General features: G+C 46.5%; 2 protein-coding genes across 8 annotated transcripts in view; one reads left to right on the top strand and one right to left on the bottom strand.

Annotated features, from left to right (window-relative positions):
* Positions 1–2,651: 2,651 nt before the first annotated feature.
* On the top strand, positions 2,652–12,501 carry Pea15 (proliferation and apoptosis adaptor protein 15). Of its 2 annotated transcripts, XM_020169209.2 has the most exons (5): positions 2,652–2,804; positions 5,261–5,370; positions 8,686–8,859; positions 10,033–10,188; positions 10,478–12,501. In XM_020169209.2, the coding sequence occupies exons 3-5, from the start codon at positions 8,688–8,690 to the stop codon at positions 10,540–10,542; spliced, it is 393 nt and encodes a 130-aa protein (XP_020024798.2). In that variant the 5' UTR covers positions 2,652–2,804; positions 5,261–5,370; positions 8,686–8,687; the 3' UTR covers positions 10,543–12,501. The 2 variants fall into 2 exon arrangements, with proteins under 2 accessions (XP_020024798.2, XP_020024799.2); XM_020169210.2 differs by lacking the exon at positions 5,261–5,370 and having other exon boundaries at positions 2,656–2,804.
* Positions 11,911–21,050, bottom strand: part of Dcaf8 (DDB1 and CUL4 associated factor 8) — a 49,203-nt gene continuing 40,063 nt past the window's right edge. For all 6 annotated transcript variants that reach the window (XM_074047697.1, XM_020169206.2, XM_020169205.2 and 3 more), the window contains 4 exons: positions 19,997–20,127; positions 16,271–16,390; positions 15,682–15,798; positions 11,911–14,981 (listed from right to left, as the gene is read on the bottom strand). In XM_074047697.1, the coding sequence (XP_073903798.1) occupies positions 14,865–14,981; positions 15,682–15,798; positions 16,271–16,390; positions 19,997–20,127 (485 nt within the window). In that variant the 3' untranslated portion in view covers positions 11,911–14,864. The remainder of the gene's footprint in view (positions 14,982–15,681; positions 15,799–16,270; positions 16,391–19,996; positions 20,128–21,050) is intronic.

Below are 21,050 nucleotides of genomic sequence, written 5' to 3'. Positions count from 1 at the left end.
CCATTTTAGTACTCAACAAATTTTGTTACATATGTTCATTTTCATGTCTGCATTCCCCACTAAGCAGTGAGCTTCTTGAGGGCAGAAACCTAGACTTCCTCTTTATTTCCACAGGGCCCAGAACATAAAAAGTTGCCCTTAATAGTTGTTAAAAAGAAGGAACAAATGAAAAAAATAGAATGGACTCAGAAGAGAGATCAGAGCTTGGTGATTTCATAAAGGAAGTGAGTTTTTCTAGGCCTTCAATTGAATAATAGAATTGGACTAGAGGCAAAGGAGTTGGGAAGGGGAGATTTCTGTCAGTGGCAACATTGAAAGCACTGGTAAAATGTGTATCATACTGGAACACAGAGACCAGAGAGACAAAAGGAGAAACTCAAGTTGTGATCATGAGATTATGGGTAAATTTACTGGGGCTGGATTATAGAGGTGTTTGAACTTAATCCTATGAGCTGGTGAAGAAAGGAAAAATTTCATCTGGTTGTGAAGAACAGGACTGGACATGGGGAGGGGAGATGATGGAGATGCCAGAAGCAAGGAGCCCAACTCATAATCAGAAATTGTTATAATAGATTGAAGTCGGGAGAACCTGGACTCATCTGGTAGCCATGGGAACGAAGAGGATGTGTTGACTTTTGTACAGTAGGGATTCCCCCAAATTGGGCCCACTGGAGTTCTTTATGGGAAGGACTGCCACACACTTCAGGATAGGCCTAAGTGGGGGTAAGCATAAAGGAGTTGGAGACAGGGAGAACCAAACTGTTGGACAAGTCCCCAAAAAACAGACATTATAGTTTGTTTGGAGACAGGGTTTCACTATGTAGCCTAGGCTGGCCTCAAACTACTGATTCTCTTGAGTACTAGGATTATAGATGTACTATCACACCTAGCCAAGACCATAGTTTTCATGAAGCTGGTATAAATGTATTGCTGGTAGACTTAGAAGACTTGTAAGTATGGAAAAATGAGGCCTGAAGTTAGAGTTTTCATTCTCCACAGACAAATCCAGGAAGTATTCCTAGAGAAGACTGCAGAATAGAATATAATCCAGGTATTCAAAAAATATGTTCCCATTTAATAAATGGCTAGTAAATAGTATGGGTATTGGGTGAATATTATAAAAATGTTATGGAGCTTATTGTCTAGAACAGGTCAGAGGAAGATCCTGGACTAAAAGTTCCTATTTTTTAAGCACACACCTGCACTAGTCCCTATAGACTTTCTTCTTCTCAGAAGAATCCTATAAAATAGGCATTGGAGTTTAGGAGCATAATTTGTCTAAGGAAATAGTAGAGAGCTGGGAGCGTGGCTCAAGTGGTAGAGCCCATGTCTAGCAAGCATTAAGTCCTCAATTCAAATCCCAGTACTGCCAAAAAAAAAAACCCACACATAAAGCATAAAGCCCAAGTCCCCGGTGCCATGCTGCCTGTCTCATTTCACTTAGACACTACATATCTGTGGATGTCATGCAGATGCTCTGAGTCTCAAATATGGCTCAACAAAATAGGTTTGGGCCCTATGACATGAAACAAATGCAATACACAAACTAAGGTAAGTTATAAGGGTGTATGATTCTTAAAGGGGCAGTGGTGGCTCATACTAAAGGAAAAGGAGCAAAGAGAAGGGCTGTGAAACTCAAAGCAGCTCATCTTGAGTTGCTTCTAGGGGCAGTGTAGACCCCAAGAAAAGAGCTCATCAGGCTTCTGGAGGGACTCTGCCAGACTGGAACTGAGGCAACTGGGGGTGTTTCTGGAAGTGTACAAACACTGAGGGTGCTCACGCCTTTTCCCAGGGCTAAACCCTGCCAGAGTTGAGGCAAGACTGTATGCTGGAGATGGGGTGAAAGGGATGCTCCCCCAAATTCTTCCTTCCCTCTTTCAGTCTGGCTGAGAATTTGGGGGAGGAAAGTCCCTGAAGTGGACGGGAAGTGAGAACTACCACACTGGGTCTGGGCAGAGGGGCAGAGCTAGAAGACAACTAAGTGTGGCTTTGTTAGCTGTCTATATTTGCATACTGAGCTGCTTTTTCTCCCCCAAAATAAAATTACATCATGGTGGGGGGAAGAGAGGGAGGGAGATATTTAGAAAAGGTGAAATACACCAGGGCCACTGGCATCACACTAGGAGAGAAGAGCCAAGGCTCCAGGTCAAGTAAGGGACCTCCCCAAGTTGCTACTTAACCCTTCCCACCCCCTAACACTCACTGTACTCCCAGTGTGGATGAGCAGATCATTTGCTACCACTGTCCTGACCCACAAAGGCTAGGAAAGCAGTTTCTGCAAACTCCAAAGTAAGAAGCTTAAGAGAACCCAAGGGCCAAGGCCATCCAAATCCCTAACCTCCAATTTACTGTGCTGCTCAGGGGTCTCGTCCAAGACGGTCATCCAAAGGTCACAAGGGAAGTGTCCCACTGGGAAAGAATTAAATCTGAGAACTGTTTCGCAGTTTAGAGGGAAGAAGCAACGTCCCTACCCCGGTTATCTGCCCAATCGCGTCCCCATCCTAGGAGTCTTCCAGAGCCCCTGTCCTGTGGTCCAGACCCTCGCCTCCCCTCCCCCTCCTCTCGCGGCTCCCCGCCCCCCGCCCCTCCCCGGCTCTGACATCACCGGCCAGCCGGGTGGGGTGAGGCGGCGCTGGGCTCCGGCTCTGGCTCCGCGGGCGGAAGAGGCGGCGGCGGCGGCGGCGGCGGCGGCGGCGGCGGCGGCAGAAGCAGCGGCGGCGGGAGCCAAGGAGGAGGCTCCGGACGCTGCTTAGGAACCGGGGACCCGGGAGTGCCCGAGCCCTGAGCTCTCAGCTCCGGAGGCGGTGAGAGGGGCGGAGGAGAGACGTGTTGTGGGGAGGGGGCAAATTTGGGGTCTGGGTTTGGAGGGGTGACAGACCCGGGACGCAGGGAGGCAGATGGGGGGAGCGTGAGGACCCAGACAGGCCGCTGTGTCAGGCCCCATGGGGTCCATCTCTGTCGGTGCGTCCCGAGTGTGCTGGAGGCAGCGTGGCTTCGGCCGCCCTTTCCGCGCGGAACCTCAGTTTGGCAGTCCTACCCGGGCCTGGGGATTAGGATGCAGCCTGCTTCCCGCCCAGCCGGCCCGGCCGGGCCAGCTCCTGCCCCTCCCTCCCCGCTCTGGCTTCGGACTCCCTCCGCCTTCCATCCCGGCTCAGCCTAGCTTCAGTTCCGCTCCAGCCGGCGACTGGCACCCCGTGCCCTCACCCCCAGCCCACTGTACCTGGGAAGAGGTGGGATTGGTTAAAGCTTGCCTTAAGGTTGCAGAGGAATGATGTCGTTAACGTAAAACCCCTAATTAATTCCATAAAATCTGTGTCAAAACTGACAGGAACACAAGCACATCTATGAGACAGCCAGAACACTCAGTGACACACGCCCATGTGACTTACACACATTGCCTCAGCGCACACACCTAATCACAAACATCCCTGCACTACCATCCACATCCAGCCGCCCACCATAATCCACTGCCCCCCATGTGAAGTTTCCTGGACTATGGGCTCCAAGACACAGGTCTTAACAGGAGTAGTGGACAGAAGGGGACATTATCCCCAAACCCACTATGATTTTCGTTAGGAGACAGGACTTTGAGGACTAATGAGTCTGTGCTCTTAGGTGAGTGAAGGGACTTCTTGTGACCTCTCTTGGTGGCTCCAGTTAGAACGTAAGGTACTGGGAGTGGCTAGTTTCTGGGCATCAGAGTGGCCAAGGGATGGAGGAGGGAGAGGAAGAAAGGGAGAGGGAGAAAAAGAATGAGTATGAGTCAGCCAAGGATGGAGCCCAAGTCAGATGGAGAGAGAGAATGAGAGGAATGTGTATTAGGAGACAGACATGGAAGAAGGGACAGACAGCCAGAGAGGGACAGAAGTACAGTCAGGGAACCACAGAGAGGGAGAAAAGAGAGACAGAAATGGTCAGTCTGAAGGGTGCTGGAGAGTAGACGAGGACAAAAGCAGGGAGTTGGAAGGAACATGCTGAATATGTATGTCTTGTTTCTTTAGGTTGTGTGGCCCCCAGGCTGTCAGAGCGATTAGTGTTAATTGCTCTTCCCTTTGTGGTTAAACACTCCACTGGGGAAATTGCCAGCAGGCCTTAGGCTGCCAGCTTTCCTACTTGCTCACTTCCATAACACCTGTGCCTATCATATGTGCATACACTGTCATTCATGAAGAGGGTCACAATCACACTGTGCCTTGCTATCACATAGATCCTCACATACAATGTCAAGAAGGAGTCTCCATCAGCCAATAGACAGCCAACTCCTGCATCTTCAGGCTCCTCCCACCACACTTACTCTGTCTTTTACAGCAGTACTATTAAGATACCTACTGTATCTTAATAGTAGCTGAGTATTCAGATGGGTACACTGAGTCCTAACGTATTCATGGCTACCACTGAACAGGAAGGGTGAATAGGAATGGCTGGAAGGGATGAATGCCCATTGAAAGGAGAAAAAGAGAAATGGAAAGACTAAAGAGAGAGGAAATGGATGGGAATAGACAGAAATGGGAGAGCAAGAAATAGTGGGCAGCATCATCATCAGATGAGTAGAAACAGATGGGCTAGGAAGAGTCCCAGGTCCTGTCCCCCTCACCGTCATGCAGCCCTCGCTGCCCTGACAGATCCAATGCCAGCTATCTTTGGCTGCCCCCTTCTTGGGTCTGGCCCTTCTTGTAGATTAAGGGCTGAGGGCGTAGCCTGTGTCCCCAGGTCCAGGGCAACCTGGATTGCTTCTTGAATGGTACTGAACATTTGGGGATCCAAGTATATTATCTCCTTATTCCCATGCTGCCCCCATACTGATCCTGTAGCCTCAGACCCTCGTTTTTCTTTGTTACGGAAATAAAAATGATGTGGGGGGGCACCCAAAGCTGAATAAATGCATGGAGAGTAAACTACAGGACTGTTTGAATTTGAGGCCCAGATATAATTTAAAATAGGACAGCTAGGACCCCACTCTTTCCCTTTCCACTACTCTGCCTCTCCTTCATTACTTCCAACTTCAGATAAGCCTAAGAGTTTCTTCCTGTCTATTATAGGGACCTCCAGGTCCTTGCAGCTGTGTGGGATGGCCCCTCCCCTCACTCTTAGGCAGCTGCAGCAGATGTGAAGGAGGGAGGGGCAACAGCTCCTAATCCTCAGGCTTCCTTCTTAAGTTTACTGAAGCTCTAGAACTGAATGTTAGAGAGAAAGGATTAACATGCCTTGCATATCTGTCAGAATGACAGATATTCTTTTGGTGCTGCCACTTCCTCTACAGGTGTTCATCCTATTTGACAAGCTTCTCTAAGCACCCCCAGGGCCTGCTTCTTCCTCCCCTAGTGCCCACGGAGCACCTAACTGCCATCTTCCCAGCGCCTATCCTAAAAGGTCAGTAACTAATGATCCTTACCTCCTGCCCCTCTTCCCCAGCATCTTTAGTCAGTTCAACCTTTGTCAGGGCTCCACCTGAGGACAGCTTAGGAGAGGGAGGGAGGAAGGAAGGAAGGTGTGAGGAAGCAGTGAGCAGAGTGCAGAATGAGCTGGGAGGGAAAGGGACTGACTTCCTGGCAGCCTCAGCTCCGGTTCCCAGTTCCTGCCCTTGGTATCCTGTCCCAAGAATGGCCTCCGCCCAGGCTGCCTGCTGTTCCCAGGGTAGCCCTCTGCACTGCTCAGAGATAATCATGAGAACTTTTCAGAGTTTAGGAGGGCAAAAGACTTCTCCGTAGGTCTTAGGGCATTCTAAATCTCTAGTGAGGAAAGTGACTCAGAGAATGAAGGAGCCAAGTTCTGCCAAGTCAGACCAGCTAGGGACAATAGTTGATCAGCAAGACTTTGAGAGCCGGGTAATGCTCATCCCATCCCACCTCCCCACACCTTGAAAATCTTACCCAAACTACTCTGCCTTGCTTCTGCTGCCACACTTCGACATGGGCAAATGGGATCTCTCTGAGGGGTAACCAGTGCCTTTCCTTGCTCCCTCAAAGAGTCCCTTCTTACCACTCCCCACACTACTCCTATTCACCAGTGGTGTCACTGTCCTGATTACTGGCGTTGGTGGTGGGGAGCACCCAGAACTGGGGTTGTTATGGTAACAGGCTGAGCTAAGCCTGCTGCAGCCTTGTGGACTCCTCCCTGCCCCCCAGCTCCTCATAGGCAGCCTTTCCCAACCCCAGCTCTCTTCCTCCATTTTGTGGGCTCCCCTCTGGACTTGAGCCTGTGGTTATGTACTTTCTTACCCACACTCTCAGTTGGTTAAGACATATATAAACACACATCCCACATATGTTCACAGCCTGGGCACCCACAGCTACACACCCAGTACTGGCACATGCCTCCATTACCAGAGAATCCAAATACACCCACTGCCTCCTCCACACACCAATACCCACCCAGGGATCAGCATCCACACGTAGGATCCTATCACACACATCTCCTCTCAACCACTTTAAATTCCCATTCCCATTTATCTTTGTGGCCTCCTTGTATCTGTTTCACTCTTAGAAAGCTCCTACCCACTGCCCCCAGCTTTTGTGGGTGGTGTGTTACACACATTAATCCATTCCCACCCACCTCTCCTGTAGGTCTGTGTTTTAGATTCAGAGCCCCAAATCTTAACTCCTCCCAAGAGATTCACAGACACCTGCATATACACTTTCTTCCTACAGGATCACTCATATTTATAAACTCTTCTTTCCTAAGAAAGCAAGACACTATGACCCTAAATCCTTCCCCCTTGTCAAGGCCTTGGCACCAGGGTCTCAAATGGGTTAGTGGCTTCTTGTCTCATTCCTGTGCTACCCTCTTTCCCTTCTAGCCCCACCTCTCTTATCTTCCTTGCTAGAACGCTTGCTTGTCTCCCCTCCCATATGCCCCCTTTTCTGCCCTCGGATTATCAGTGGAGGCAGGGTTGGGCTCTAGAGCCTGCTGCTGTGACCTAGATTTCAAGGCAGAGATGGTTCCTGGTGCTGACAGTCAGAAAGCATTGTTCCTGGCCCAGCCTGGCAGGACCACCACTGGGCCCTTCTGTCTGGTTGCACCTGGGTGTGCAAGTGAGTGTGCCTGTCAGTGACTGTTTCTCGTGGGGGTCATGTTAGCCCTACTGTCTGGCTCATTGTTTGTGTCACAGTGCCTGTCACCTGGGGAGACTTGTTTATTCTGGTTTAAGTAGTGGACTGGAAATGGGGACTTTTTATTGTGTAATGGCCATTCCTCTTTGCCTCAGTTACATACAATAATGCCCAGAACTGAACAAAATAAGGGTGTCACTCTGTCCCCTTTGATTTGCCAGCCTGATGTTGGGGTGATTCATCTAGCTCATTGTCCACACTTTGGTCTAGGAGTGTTTATGATGTGATTTGATTTACTTTTTAATAACTAACACTGTGCTAGGCCCTGAATGTTGCTATGCACAGTTGGGTTTTTTTGTTTGTTTGTTTTTTCCTTTTTTTTTTTGTCGGTACTAGGGATTGAACGCAGGGCTTTGTGCTTGCTAGGCAGGCAGGTGCCCTATCACTTGAGCCCCTCCACCTGTGATTTACATTTTTTTTAATGCTTTACTTTTCTGATTATAAAAGAAATATATACTCACTGTGGAAAATAAGTCCCTGTTTTGAGCTCACCACTAGAGTTTCATTTTATCAAATCCAGAAAGTTGATTATAAGGTCTGGTCTTCTTTCTTCCTGTCTTAGCCACAGCTCCTCTTTTAGTGGAAGGAAACCTTGAGTGTTCTCACCTGTGGAGTGAAGACCTTTGCGAGATCTGGCCTTGCCCAACCCATTGTGGGAGGCTATGCTGAAAGTACTGCTAGGATGTTGGTGCAAGAAGGGGTAGCAGCCCCCTTCCTGCTAGACTCTCCTAAAGCTTCAGCTAAACTCCCCACCCCCACCCCCACCCAGCCAGCCTGGGAACTGGGCAAGGGGCCAGAGCCAGCCGCTTGGTATTCTTGGGCGCGGGGGCTGCGGGCACAGCATAAAGGCTAGGAGAGAAGGCTAAGAGGGGGCCCATCATGGGGGAAGATGGGCTCCACAAAGGTGGGGGTGGCCCACTGCTTCTCTCCACCCTAAGCCCTAATGACCTAATGCAAGGCTAAACAGAGGGGCCAGGGATCCATCAGGCCAAGCAACTAGGCATCCATTCAAAATGAGTCATTACTGGGGTGGTGGGAAGATGAAGCGAGGGACCCCTTTGCTTCTCGGGAAGAATGGAAGCTAGAACACATAAGCTTCAACCAACGTCTGCAGCTCCTTTTCAGCTTCTCACTGCCACAGCAAGCCTCCCCCTGGTGTTGTTTTTGAGTGTTTTGTTTTTTTCCTGACAGGGGGAGGGGTTGCAGGTGGGTGGGGCAACTGGGGGGGGCTTAGAGACAGAGGGTGAGGAAAGTCGGGAGGTTTCCATGGTAACCGCCTCCTCAGTCAGGGGAGCTGTTGCCAGGGTTACTGTGAGGGGGGGATAAAGAAGAAAAAGATAGTGTGGGGCGGGAAGACATGACTCCTCACTCTAGGCTCTAGACTGTATCCTAGCTATTCTCACTGCCTCCCCTGTCTCCCTTTTCTTCCTCCAGCCCTGCCCACTTCCCCAAACCTCCATGTTCTAGGAGCATGCCTGTCAGGGCAGAGCACAGCAGAGGTTGAGTAGTGCCAGTAAGTGAACCAGACCCTGTACACTAAACTCAGCCTCCTGTCTCTGTTGCCTCTCAACCCCAGTCATGGCTGAGTACGGGACTCTCCTTCGGGACCTGACCAACAACATCACTCTTGAGGATCTGGAACAGCTCAAGTCTGCCTGCAAGGAGGACATCCCCAGTGAGAAGAGTGAGGAGATCACTACAGGCAGCGCCTGGTTTAGCTTCCTGGAGAGCCACAACAAATTGGACAAAGGTGGGGGAGGGCGCTCTGTTCATACACCAAATAGAGATGAGCACAAAGCTCTTACACACACAAAGTGCACCTCTCTCTGACAAGAGAGTATAAGGGGCTCTGAGGCAGTAGTCTTCAGATGCCTTTCATTGTCAGTAAAAAATGTTTCTCAAATCTATTACATATATAATACAACATAAAAATAGAACTTAAAAGTGGTAAACTTTAAAATAAAACCACAAATTCTAATACTTTCTTATCCATTTTTAGAGACTGCTCATTTTTTGGAGGGAGTAGGGGGCAGATTAGAGCAATTCCATGCAGCAGGGCACTTTATGGTAGAACTAGTATTTAAGATAGCCCAGAAAGGCAAGTGGGATTTCTAAGTTAGAATCCAAAGGAGGGTCTGTTAGGCAGAGGTACAATCATAGTTTCTGGTGTGTTTGGAAAAGCAGGGTCCTGCTCAGTTTGACTGGGAATACTAATTAGGTATGTACCTGGGAAGGAAACTCAAGAACTGTGTAGTAGAGGACCTTGAGTACCAGGTATCTGAGATGAGTGACCTTAGAGCTTTGCAGGTATATTATCCTGACAGTAGTGTGGACAGCAGGGAGGGAGGCTGAAGGAGGACATATTACAGTTAGATTACTTCAGTAATCTGAGCAGGAGCCAGGAAGTCTGAATGTATTTGTAATCTCTTGGAACTGGGCAAGCTGTGGAGATATCCTAGATGTATCCGTGTCTCCTCTCATTTAAAGTAACCTTTCTCACTGGCCCCAGCATCTCTCCTGGGTTGTCTATAAAAATTCCACCCTTCCTGTCTCATAATGCTGCTGGGAAATTCTTCGTGGTGCTCACTTGGAGAGAAAAGAGGAAAAGGGACAGGGTTTTAGAAGGCAGTTTTTCTATTGCCATCACCCTTCAGTATAGAACTCGTTGTCTAATTCAAAACCTTTATTTCCAACTGATAACCTAGATATTCACTGACCAAGCACCTGCCCTTCCTGGGATCAGTGTTCTATTGTATGGGTGCCTCAGCTTTCCTTCCTGGGTTAGCAGCCCCTCTTCTTTCAGAGTTGCCCCTCCAAAAACCAATGTGAGCATTTCAGCCTTGGTTCCAGAACACTGGCCTGGCAGGTTAGGGAATCTGACCTCCTCAGCCTACTTCTGATCTGGTCTCCCGCCTTCCTCCAGACAACCTTTCCTACATTGAGCACATCTTTGAGATCTCCCGCCGTCCTGACCTACTCACTATGGTGGTTGACTACAGAACCCGTGTGCTAAAGATCTCTGAGGAGGATGAGGTGGACACCAAGCTAACCCGTATTCCCAGTGCCAAGAAGTACAAAGGTAAGAGGCCATGCCTTAGCATAGCTACAACCTCTGCCCCTTCTTTATGTTTTTGAGACAAGATCTCATAGCCCAGGCTGGCCTGAGACCACCTATGTAGCCCAGGCTGGCCTCAAATGTACAGTCCTCCTGCCTTCACTTCTCGAATGCTGGGATTACAGGCATGAACCACCACATCTGGCCCCTTCCCTTGTACATGTATTTTGGGAGAATGGAGGTTGATGCTTAATGGGCCTGCCTCACACCTACCACAACTTTCATCCCTGGACACATCCCTTTTTGCCCCCAGACATTATCCGGCAGCCCTCTGAGGAAGAGATCATCAAATTGGCTCCCCCACCGAAGAAGGCCTGAGCAAGGGGGAGGAAGAGAAGGAAGGTTGGACCTTCATCAGATCGCTCCCTTCCCCACCTTCCATGGGAGGGGGCAAGGACAACCCCCGTCCTGTATCTACTTACTAACCTGGTCCTAACCCCCTTACTGTGCGCGTGTTGTGTGCGTGTGCGCACGCTCTGGCTGTCTGTCTATATGTCTAGCTCATCTAGTTCCTCCTCGTGAGGGGATGGGAGTTGGGGTGTGGGGGGCTTAGTTTTCCCACTCTAGGTGGGAGGTGGGGGCTATTTCTATGCAAATAGAAATTGGCACATTCCTCCTTCCCTTTCCTCCACTCCCCCCTCCCCCCGCCATCTTTAAAGTGTGGAAGCAGAAAGGATCTGGCATTTTCCTACACTGAGGAACTACGGTGGCAGTGAAGTATGGGAGAGGTGGGTAGGTCTGAGGAAAAGCAGTGTGTAAGGAAAGTGAAGAGGCCACTCAACCTCTACCTGGAATGGGTAAAGAAAAGCCAGAGTTCAGTGTTTGAAACACTATGTTGGACTGGCTAGAGTCTAGTTTCCTGCTGTTCCCTAGGCTGGAGGGCCTGGGTGCCAGCAGGCTCCTTTTTATGCCCTCTCATGAGCCTAAGATGTATGCTATGAGCCAGGAGTCAATGAGAAGACCACTGGATCAGTTCTTGGTCCCAAAGATCAAACCCCATGGAATAGCCAACTTTAATGCCCTACCCACTTCTGTTCTGGAGAACCTGTACTGGGAACATGTACCACTGAGCCTGAAATGGAGATGCAGGCAGAGATGGATCCCTTTTCCATTCCTTTATTCCTACTCAGACTGTTGCACACACTGATCCTGAAACTAGGGAGGCTGGGGAATGAGATCCTTAGGTTTTTAACCTCAACCTGTTGACCTATCTGCAACAATTCCCAATGTGGATATTGCAGGCAACGTTCCCTTCTCTCTACTTAGGTCTAGAACACTCCAAGCCAGAAAGAAAAGTTAAATACAGTGTTTCCCTTTGCACTGGTCCCCATCCCCAATTCAACTCAGGAGGGGAACTTGGTAACCTTCCTCACTTGATACCCTCACGCCTTGGGCTTGTGGATGCCTCCTAGCCAAATCACTAAGAGTACAGTGAGTGGTCCTAGCCTCCTGCCTGTCCCAAGATGCCCTTCCTCACCCTGACCGTGCTAACTGTGTGTACATATATATTCTACATATATGTATATTAAACCCGCACTGCCATGTCTGCCCTTTTTTGTGGTGTATAGCATTAACTTATTGTCTAGACCAGAGCAGGGGTGGGAGAGAAATGCCACAGCGAAGGGAGTGGCAGAATCAAATTGCTACATAGTTCAAACAGAAAGGAAAGCTTTTTCCTGAAAACAAAAATCTTAAACAACAATAAACATTAAATTCATATGCAAACTTGAGACTATCTAGATAAAGTTGAAGTTAGGAGATTTTAGGATGTGGGAGCAAAACTTTAGTGGGAGGGGAGGACTAGCTGTTGGAAGAAGCCAGACTGTAGAAAGCACCCTCAACTCCTAGCCCAGTGCAGTCTGCCTGTTCCCCTGGCCACTGCTGTGGACAACTGCCTTAACACAAAAAACTCGAGGATTCCACGGTTTTGCCTTAAAGGACCTTCCCAAGTCTCCCTAGCCCTGTTAGAGATACTGGTAGAATTGGGAAGAAGAAAATGAGCATAAACTCCCCTTCCATTGGGATGTTATGTGTGTGAGAGCATGAGAGAGAGCAAGGTAAGACTTCTATATGAAGACACGAGAGAAGAGAGACAGGGTTATTTGCAGCCATCTAGTAGTTTCTCTGTAAAGCAAAAAAAAAAAAAGAATCTAAAAAGACTAACATGCCCTCCCACCCTTTGTACTGCTGTGAGGTTGCCCCTATCCTGTGCTCCTCTGTCTGCAGCGTGCACGGCCTCATTCTAACCCTGGAATAAAGGTGTCCGATTGTACTGCATCTGACTGATTATAGAATTTCTGTGAGTGACCAGGATTTTTGAAGCCTTTGAATGACTGGGAAAGGAGGGAAGCAATATTTATTCCTGTATGTTCATTGCAACATGGATCAGGGATCTGGAAACACCCCAAATAGGATTGCTAACCCCTAAATACCACTGAGGTAAATGAAGCCTACTCCACTTATAACAGTCTCCAACTGGAGCCCAAGCACTGGAAGAGGAACATCCCCGTCTGGACTTGCTAAAATTTTAACATGGGTAAAGGAGAGGGCAGGGCCAAGTGTCTGTATTGGAAAGAACAAAAATAGTCTATCATGAATGAATGGATCATATACCACACAGAGCAGCAGTTGTGGGGAAAAAGCTTTACTGAGAAAAAAAAAATACAACAAATTCCAGAGTGCATGGTTTTCAGCTCAGCTCATCACCATACTACCAACAAGGACACAAGACCACTCAGTCACCACACATTCTCAACCTTAGGAAGTGCAATATCTAACATCTGGTCTGAGAGTGGTAGGAAAAAGAGGCAGGAAGGAGTGTCTGGGAATTTCATCTTTTTTTTTTTGCGGTACTGGGGCTTGAACTCAGGGCCTTCACCATCAGCCATTCCACCAGCCCTATTTTTGTGGAGGGTTTTTTGATAGGGTCTCTCAGAACTATTTGCCCTGCCTAGCTTCAAACCACAATCCTCCTATCTCTGCCTCCTGAGTAGCTAGGATTACAGGTGTGAGCTGCTGGTGCCTGGCTTAAATATCATCATCTCACTCTTTCTCCCATCCTTCCTGGCCTGGTGTAATAGAATCCAGGTGCTCTGGGATGCAGGATTCCTGACTAGATTTTGTGGAAACTGGGAGCAAAGAAATAGCAGCAAAAGCATTTAAAGAAGAAAATTCAACTGGGACTTTCATATGTAGTGACTGGGTTAACACAGGTGTCCAAGCCCTAGCCACCAGAATCAATCCATAAGATTGCTGACTTGTCCCTTCACCTAAAATAATAAGACAAGGTATAAAATCAAACCCAGGAAGTTTGTCCCTTCACTCTTTCATTAGGAAGGGAGCTAGTGTAGAGTTGAATGGCTTTAAAGAATCAAGCAACTAAAGGTAAGAAAGGGAGGGAGTATGTGCCTTCTGTCATACCCAGAACCAGAAAAGTCTACAGTAGCAGTGCCCTTCCAGAAGTCATAGTTCAGTCATGTGGGTTACAAGAATGATCCTAGGAGCTCCCACAAGACTTAAGAGAGAGAGGGGATCTGAGGCAAAGAGTTGAGAGGAATTTCTTGCTTTCCTAAACCCCTACACCAAGGCAGGGAAGGGCAGAACTAGGGATCTTTCCATTCTCGAGCTCCCTAAAACCTAAGGGTAAGCCCCATGCTCTAATGGCCATAAATAAAGGGCAAACTGACCACAGGTGTCACCTCTATATCATCACTCTTGCTCACTCTTCCTTTAAGTCCCTTTATTGCATTCATAGAGAATATATAAGTATTTAAACTTTGACAATAATTTTAACTTGATACATCCAAGTTTGACTCGCTTTTTAATATATTTATAGATATAAAATTAGGCTTCTAACAGTAATAGGGACAGGGAGATTGCTGCCACCAAACAATTAAGAAAAAAATAAGAGGTAACATCCTTCCTATTCTCCACCTCTGCCCCTCCTCCCAACTCTCCCCAACCTCCTTCACCAGACCCGTTTAAGGGGTGATAGGATGAAGAGAGGAGAGTGAAGGGTACATAATCAAGTGCAAAACACTGTGATAAGTACAGAGAATGAGTGAGGTGGAAAGGAAAGTGAAGAGTGTGGGATGGTTAGGGGCTCTAAGGACTTCCCAGAAAAACAGGATCCTGGGATGGAGTTGCTCAGAGAGTAAAAACAGTGAAACTGCCATAGACTTTTAAAAAAAAAAAAAAGGAAAAAAGGTCAAAAACCTAAACCAAAGAGAGTGGCATTCCTCTCTCCACTCTGGCCCCTCCATTCTGAACAGCCAGTTGTTCTCCCCACCCACCCCCCACAAAAGAAACAAGGGAAATTAAAGAAAAGCCCCATTCCTTATCCTAAACCAGTTAACAAAACAGGTTCCTCCTCCCCTGAAAAAAAAGGCTTCAGAGAGAGGCCACTTGTGCTGAGTCCTCTGCACCTCTCCATGGAACCCCATTCCAGGGCTCAACTCCCACTCCCAGGGTGGGCTCTGATGATTTGTTCCCCTCTGGTCTGTCCTTTTCCTGGGATAATTTCATCTAAACAAAAAGTCCAAAGTGCGTTTCTGCTGAATGTAAGGGCCTGGGGGCAGCAAAGGGTTGCCCAGGCAGGATCGGGTTATCAGCCCCAGCCTGCCCCTCCTAGGTATGGGGCCTCAGGATGGCATGCACTGCACCCGGTCAGGACCCTCCTCCTCGTCGGATGTGTCTGAGGAGCTGGGAGACTCATCAGAGTCTGCATCCGTGGCCCCAACCCCAGGTTCTCGCCAACGCTGTAGGATGGGAAAGCCTTATTAGTAACTGAAACAAGGACAAGGCTACTTGGTTTTAGCTAGGCCAGGGATCAGCAAAATTTTTAACTAATTTATTTTTGAGATGGGGGGTCTTCTTATGTGTGGCTTCAAACTTGGGATCCTCCTACCTCAGTCTCCCAAGTAGCTATAATTGGAGGTGCTTGCCCCTCATCCAGTCATAGTTTTTCTTAAAGGGCCAGTTAGTAAATATTTCAGATTTGTGGGTCCAGTGTTATCTGTCACAACTGCTCAACTCTGCCATTGTACCATGGAAGCAGGTATAAACAATACAAAGAATGGGTGTGGCCACATTTCCAATAAAATTTTATTTATGAAAATTGGCAGCAGGCCAAACTACCAGTTTGCTGACCCCTGCCCTAGGCTTCTTCTAGCATGACAGTAAACACAGAAGGGACCCTGAGACTTCCTATTCTCCACTCCCTCCCCACCACCTGCCATTGCCTTTATGAAGACAGCTCTCTGTATATGGCAACAGAGGATAAAAGCAAATACCATCCCTTTCTGCTGGTGACTCTAAAAGATAGGGGACAATAGATATGAAACCCAACCAAGACCATATGATTCCTCCTTAAAGTAGTGAGGATGTGTGCACTGGAACTTTTTTTAGTTTTCTTATGATGGTCATGCCTTTGGGAGCTCACTTCCAATCCCAGCTTACCCGGTGATGGCGTCTCTGTCTCAGGTGATGCATAAGGAACCATAGCATGTGGCTATCAAACAGGTCAGTGTGGTGCAAGCTATCTTCATCCCGCTCTCGCTTGTTCTTCTTAATCACCTGGAACCCAAAAGGGTTGGGGACAGGGGTAGTAATGAATAGGGAACCTGACCTCATCAAGAAGGCTGGTATTGGCACTAGGTATGATGGTGCAAACCAGTGATCACAGCACTCAGGAGGCTGAGACAGAAAGTCACAAGTTCAAGGCCAGCCTGGGCTACATGTAAGACCTTGTCTCAAAAAATGAAGGCTGGGGATACAGCTCAGTGATAGAGCATTTGCCTAGCATACATAAGGCTCTGGGTTTGATCCCTAGCAATGGGGAAAAAAGAAATTGGTATTCTATCCCAATAAAATCCTCCCTTTGGTCGCTTTAAGATGTAGAGCTAGATTAGATTAGGAAAGGACTGAGAAGGTTGAAGACTTTAATGTCTTTAAAGAACAGAGCAGTAAGTTACTCCTTTCTATGACAGTAAAGAATGATAACATTATGTGCATTAGGAGAAAAGAACTTCTGCAGTCAGTCACTTACATCCTTTAACCCCGTCAGCTCAGTGGAAGTTTCAGCTGTGGGTGCCCAGATCTTCACATCATGGTCTAGGCCACTGGTTGCCAGCACAGGCAGGTGAGGGTGGGGCTCAAGACAGTTTACCTGGTCAGGAGAAAAAGAAACCATAGGCTCAGGGGTATGTGGGAGCACAGTTTAAAACCACTACTCACTAAGAGCCAAATAAATGCCCTCCATTAGGACTGAGACAGCTACTACAAAGGTAGGCAGGCCTACCCACTTTGAGCCTAGGCCAAAGGGCCTTGGGGGGTACAGGAAACATCATATTGGGTATAAAACCAAGCCTATCTACTATTTCCTATTTATAGATCAGGGATGGTTTCATCCCTAGACACAGCCCTAGGAGTAGGCGAGTGATTGCTCATGCTTATTGCTGGCTTCAAAAGAATGCAATGAGGTTCAGATAACTTCAGTCACTTCCAGATTCTAAAGCTCCAACTTATCCAAGGCTGGGAAAAAAAAATTTCAGTAGTTTCCGTTAAGTAAAACACATTTTAAAAAATGAAGAAAGAAGCAGCTGCCACTGAGCTCCCAGAGAGGAGTCAGAGAACAATTATATTTACATAGAACTGTTTACTAACTGGAGGAAGATACGCTGGGAAGAGGAAGCTGAACCGGAGAGGGGTGGGGAATAATGGAAGTTCAAGTTCATTTGAAAACCCTATATATCCCAGGGGTCAGCATCCTGTTACCTGCCCTAAGAACACAATAACTCAGCCTTAAGGAGGTACGATGTAATGAGGCAGCTTCTTGGGGTCCCACTGCATCAATTTTCAGCTACCCTCATTCACTGGAACAAGAGAAAAGAACTATGGATGATGGCAGGCCTTTGGGCTCAGGCAGTTTCTTTTAGTCTGATAGCAAGTATGGCCTCTGTTGTCTGACTTGGAAATAAAAGTTTCCCTAATAGAGCAGGGAAGTTTCCATTCTCACCGGAAGAACTAGACCCAAATTTAGCTTCTAAAGCATTTTTGGGCTTTTAGTCACATGAAGAACAGATAGGAAAGGCACCTCACCTTGCAGCTGCCCTACAGTCTAAGAAAACAACCCCTGGCAAAAAGCCTCTTTTAGTTCTCTCTGGACCAACCTCCCCTGCCTTGCTTGCCTGCACACTCAAGGCAACTGAGGAAAAACTAGGGGCAGGCACAGAGAATAAAGCTGACCTTTATTTCCAACTTTCCTTAACTTCAATTTTTATAAATAAACACATGCTCGGGAAATACTGAATTTAAGTCTGAGCCTAAGAGTAAAGTAGAAATATCATTCTTTTTCTTCTTCCTCCATTTCACACTTCAGCCAACTGCAATTTATACTTGGGCTCTTTCAGGCAATGAATTTAGAGCCTGAGGAGGCACTAGAAAGACACTCCAGAGCTTGAAAATATCAGTAGACATATGACAACCTACACATACAAACCTGAACTTGTTCATCCATCTCCTGGTAAGTCCTTGCTATAGACCTTCACTCTAAGCTAGCTCTGCTTTGATAAGTTGGGAAAATAAAAGAACACAGATGAACAATTCCTTGGGACTTAAGACTAAAGACAAAGGTAATGGCAAGAGGAACAAGAGAATAAATCACATTACAGTATCTGAGTTGAAGCCTGCAGTGTGAGTCAACAGAGAACTTCTGGGCCAGGGTACCTGATCACTTCACCAGACCTGTCTGAATGCCAGTTATCCTGTCAATCATGCTTGAGTAGAGAAAAGAGCTCTGGCCTTAGATGACTGGGCTAGGGGGAATGTAGGGAATGGGATAAAGCATCAGTGTGCTCTTGACAGAATAAGGCATTGTCTTTTGACATCATCTCCCACTCTTGTCTCTATGAAGTTGAATAGGGACAAAAGGATCCCAAAGAAGAGTTAGAAGACTTGGGCAAGGTAGATGACAACTTGTAAGATCCTTCTGGTTCTAACATTCTACTTTATGATATAGAACTTCTTCATAGGGCTGGTGGAGAGTGCCTGATTAGAACTACTTCACACTGAGGTAGGAGGCTGGTGATCTTCAGTGTAGGAAGGTTATAACAAAAAAAACAGGGAACCAAGTAAGGAGCTCATGGATCATTAAGCTTACACAAACACAAAAACAAGTAAGGAAACTCACTTCAGAGGGTAATCACTATGCCTCTTGCTCTAGTCTTTAACACTGTGAACAACTAAAATTCTAACCTGGGACATACCCATTCTAAGTAGATATTCTTTCCCTTTGAGCACTTGAATTAATCATCAAATCCTAGTATTGGTTGAGCTGGAAGCGAATTGGCCTGCATAGTGCTTTTGGAGAATAGATAAGTGCTGTGCATTCATCCCTGCATCTCTCTGGAACAAAATGTAAGACAGTAGTTTATGATCAAGAAAGGATCCCTTGTTCCTTCTGATTTCCTTCTGACTGAGTACCTATTGTAGAATTCTAAGACACCAGTCTTTTGGATCTGTTAACCACAGATGACAGATGGGAACTATGGAAGCATAGGCAATGAAGCAGGGAAGAGTGAGACCTTGAACTTCTAGACTCCTCTCTTCCTGCTTTTAGGCCACAGAAGTCCTAATAATCTATGTAAGTCTCAGGTTCCCAAAATTTAGAGGAAACCAGAAAAAAATCTGAAATATCTTTATAGCAGGGCAAGAAAAACACAAGAAGGAATAGGATCCCAATGATAAGGAACCATTTTAAATTTTAAAACTACTCTTTGGTAAGTCTCAAGTCATGGCTAGGCTCTTTGCAGTTTCTCATAGATTAGAAGCAATGGAAAGGAAGAAAGCCCAAACAGTTTCAGTCTTTCCTTAAAGACCTTGGGTAACCAGAACAATCTACTCTTCCAAACTGTCTCTTTCCTTTCTTGTGTGGCCTAATGTAATAGGAAGAAGCTACTGAACTCTTTCCTAACTCTAAGTCTCAAAAACCTGGCTAGATACATCTTAACAGCTGACCACTCTCACTCCTTAACCTGATCCTCACTCTTCCTTTATGCCTTATCTCCATAGAGAATGCCTGAAGAACTCAAAGGACAGACTGTTGGTATGACAATGGGTTATATGAAGGCTGCTTAGCCACTCATTTTAAGGGGGGGAAAAATAGACACATTTGCTTTCTCTCTATACATACACATGCACATTGTTTGTATCAATTTAAAAATAAGCAAATACTTATTCCTAAATACTTCAACACGCATCTCCTACGTACAAGGATATTTTTCTAAATATTACATCAAATTAATTTTAAATACCATTTTATATAGTCATATTCTGATTTCCCTAATTGTCCAAACAATGTTCCTTCTAGTTTTATCTGCTGATCTAGGAAATCAGTCAAGATCAGTGCCTGGCTTACTTAAGAGATGAAACATAAAGACATCTTTAACACTACGAGTGTGTACCCTGAACGCTAATGATTTATTTTTTGGAAAAGACTCTGGCTTTGAGGTAAATTATCTCACTGAGGTCAGAAGTTCTTTCCTCAAATGTCTTCCTCTTTTCAATAAACCATACTTTATGGGGGCAGAAAAAAGGAAAGAGAAGAAAGTATTTCATCAAAATCTCAGCATTCCCAAGCTATCTTACACCTTTTAGTTTAGCTGGCTGGACCTCTAAAACATGGTACCATGTAGTAACTAAAAATGGCTCACTAAAACCTACCTTAATGACCTAAGAAGCCAGGGAGCCAGCCAGCCCAGCACACCATACTCACCACACCTCCTTTGTCCCCCTCCATGAACTGAATGATCTGGCAGGATGATTTCTCCCAGAGGAAGATGTGCCCACAGTCACTACCGCTCACCACAAATTCACTCTTGGGGCCATAGAAATTGACGCCTTTAACTGAAATGATAAATGAGGAAACAAACCACATGAAAGCTGGCATCAGGCCTGTATTTATTTACCTCACAGAGAATTTAGTCACTCACAAACTCTGAATCAGCCAACAGCCAAATTGCTTTGTAATAGTTATAAAATCACACCAGTAGAAGGACTATTTACAGTCTCCCGAAGAGCTCCATAAGGCCCAGGAGTCTATATCCCTGAGCAACATTTATACCCTACCAGGCAACCATAGGCCTCACTAATGCCTCACCTGTCCCAATTCTACATTCTCCTAGGCAGCAGTGCCCTTTTCTTTAGGATTATCCTTGGTATGTACTTTACTGGTACCATATCAGTGTTTCTTTTGTCATCAGATGATCGGAGATGATACGGGTATATGCTCCAATTGCCTGTAAGAATCATCTGCAACTGTGCTTACTTCCAAGACTCAATAACAGGGTTCCACTCTCTGGAATTAATAAAAGAAGCCAGGACTCCCAACTACTATAGCCAGTTTCATACCAGCCATGACACTGGCACTCTTCCTTTTGTCTGCCTGTGGACTGAGGTTCAAATACAGATTTTTTTTTTCCTTCTTTTTCTCACTAGCTCAAGAGAAAAATGTGTAAGTAACTGCTGTCTCCAAGTCAAATTATGATAGATATCTGTTAGGAGTGGTAACAAGAAGAAAGAGCAATAATTCTCTACCTTTTCTGTATGTTAGAATCACATGGGAAGCTTTAAAAACTCCCAATACTTAAGTTGCATCCCACACCAATTAAATCAGAATATATGGGGTGAGAGCCAGGGATCAGTATTTTAAAAAGATTATCAGGTATGTGTGCACCCAAATGTATGGGAACCACAGACACGGAACAAAAAAAGACAATCTTCATTGGAAACTTGGGCTAAATACTACCACTACTCCTCTTTTGCCTCAT

This window comes from Castor canadensis, chromosome 11, assembly GCF_047511655.1.
Source record: "Castor canadensis chromosome 11, mCasCan1.hap1v2, whole genome shotgun sequence".
In the NCBI taxonomy this organism is placed as follows: domain Eukaryota; kingdom Metazoa; phylum Chordata; class Mammalia; order Rodentia; family Castoridae; genus Castor; species Castor canadensis.
This window is presented reverse-complemented; position numbering and strand designations above follow the sequence as displayed.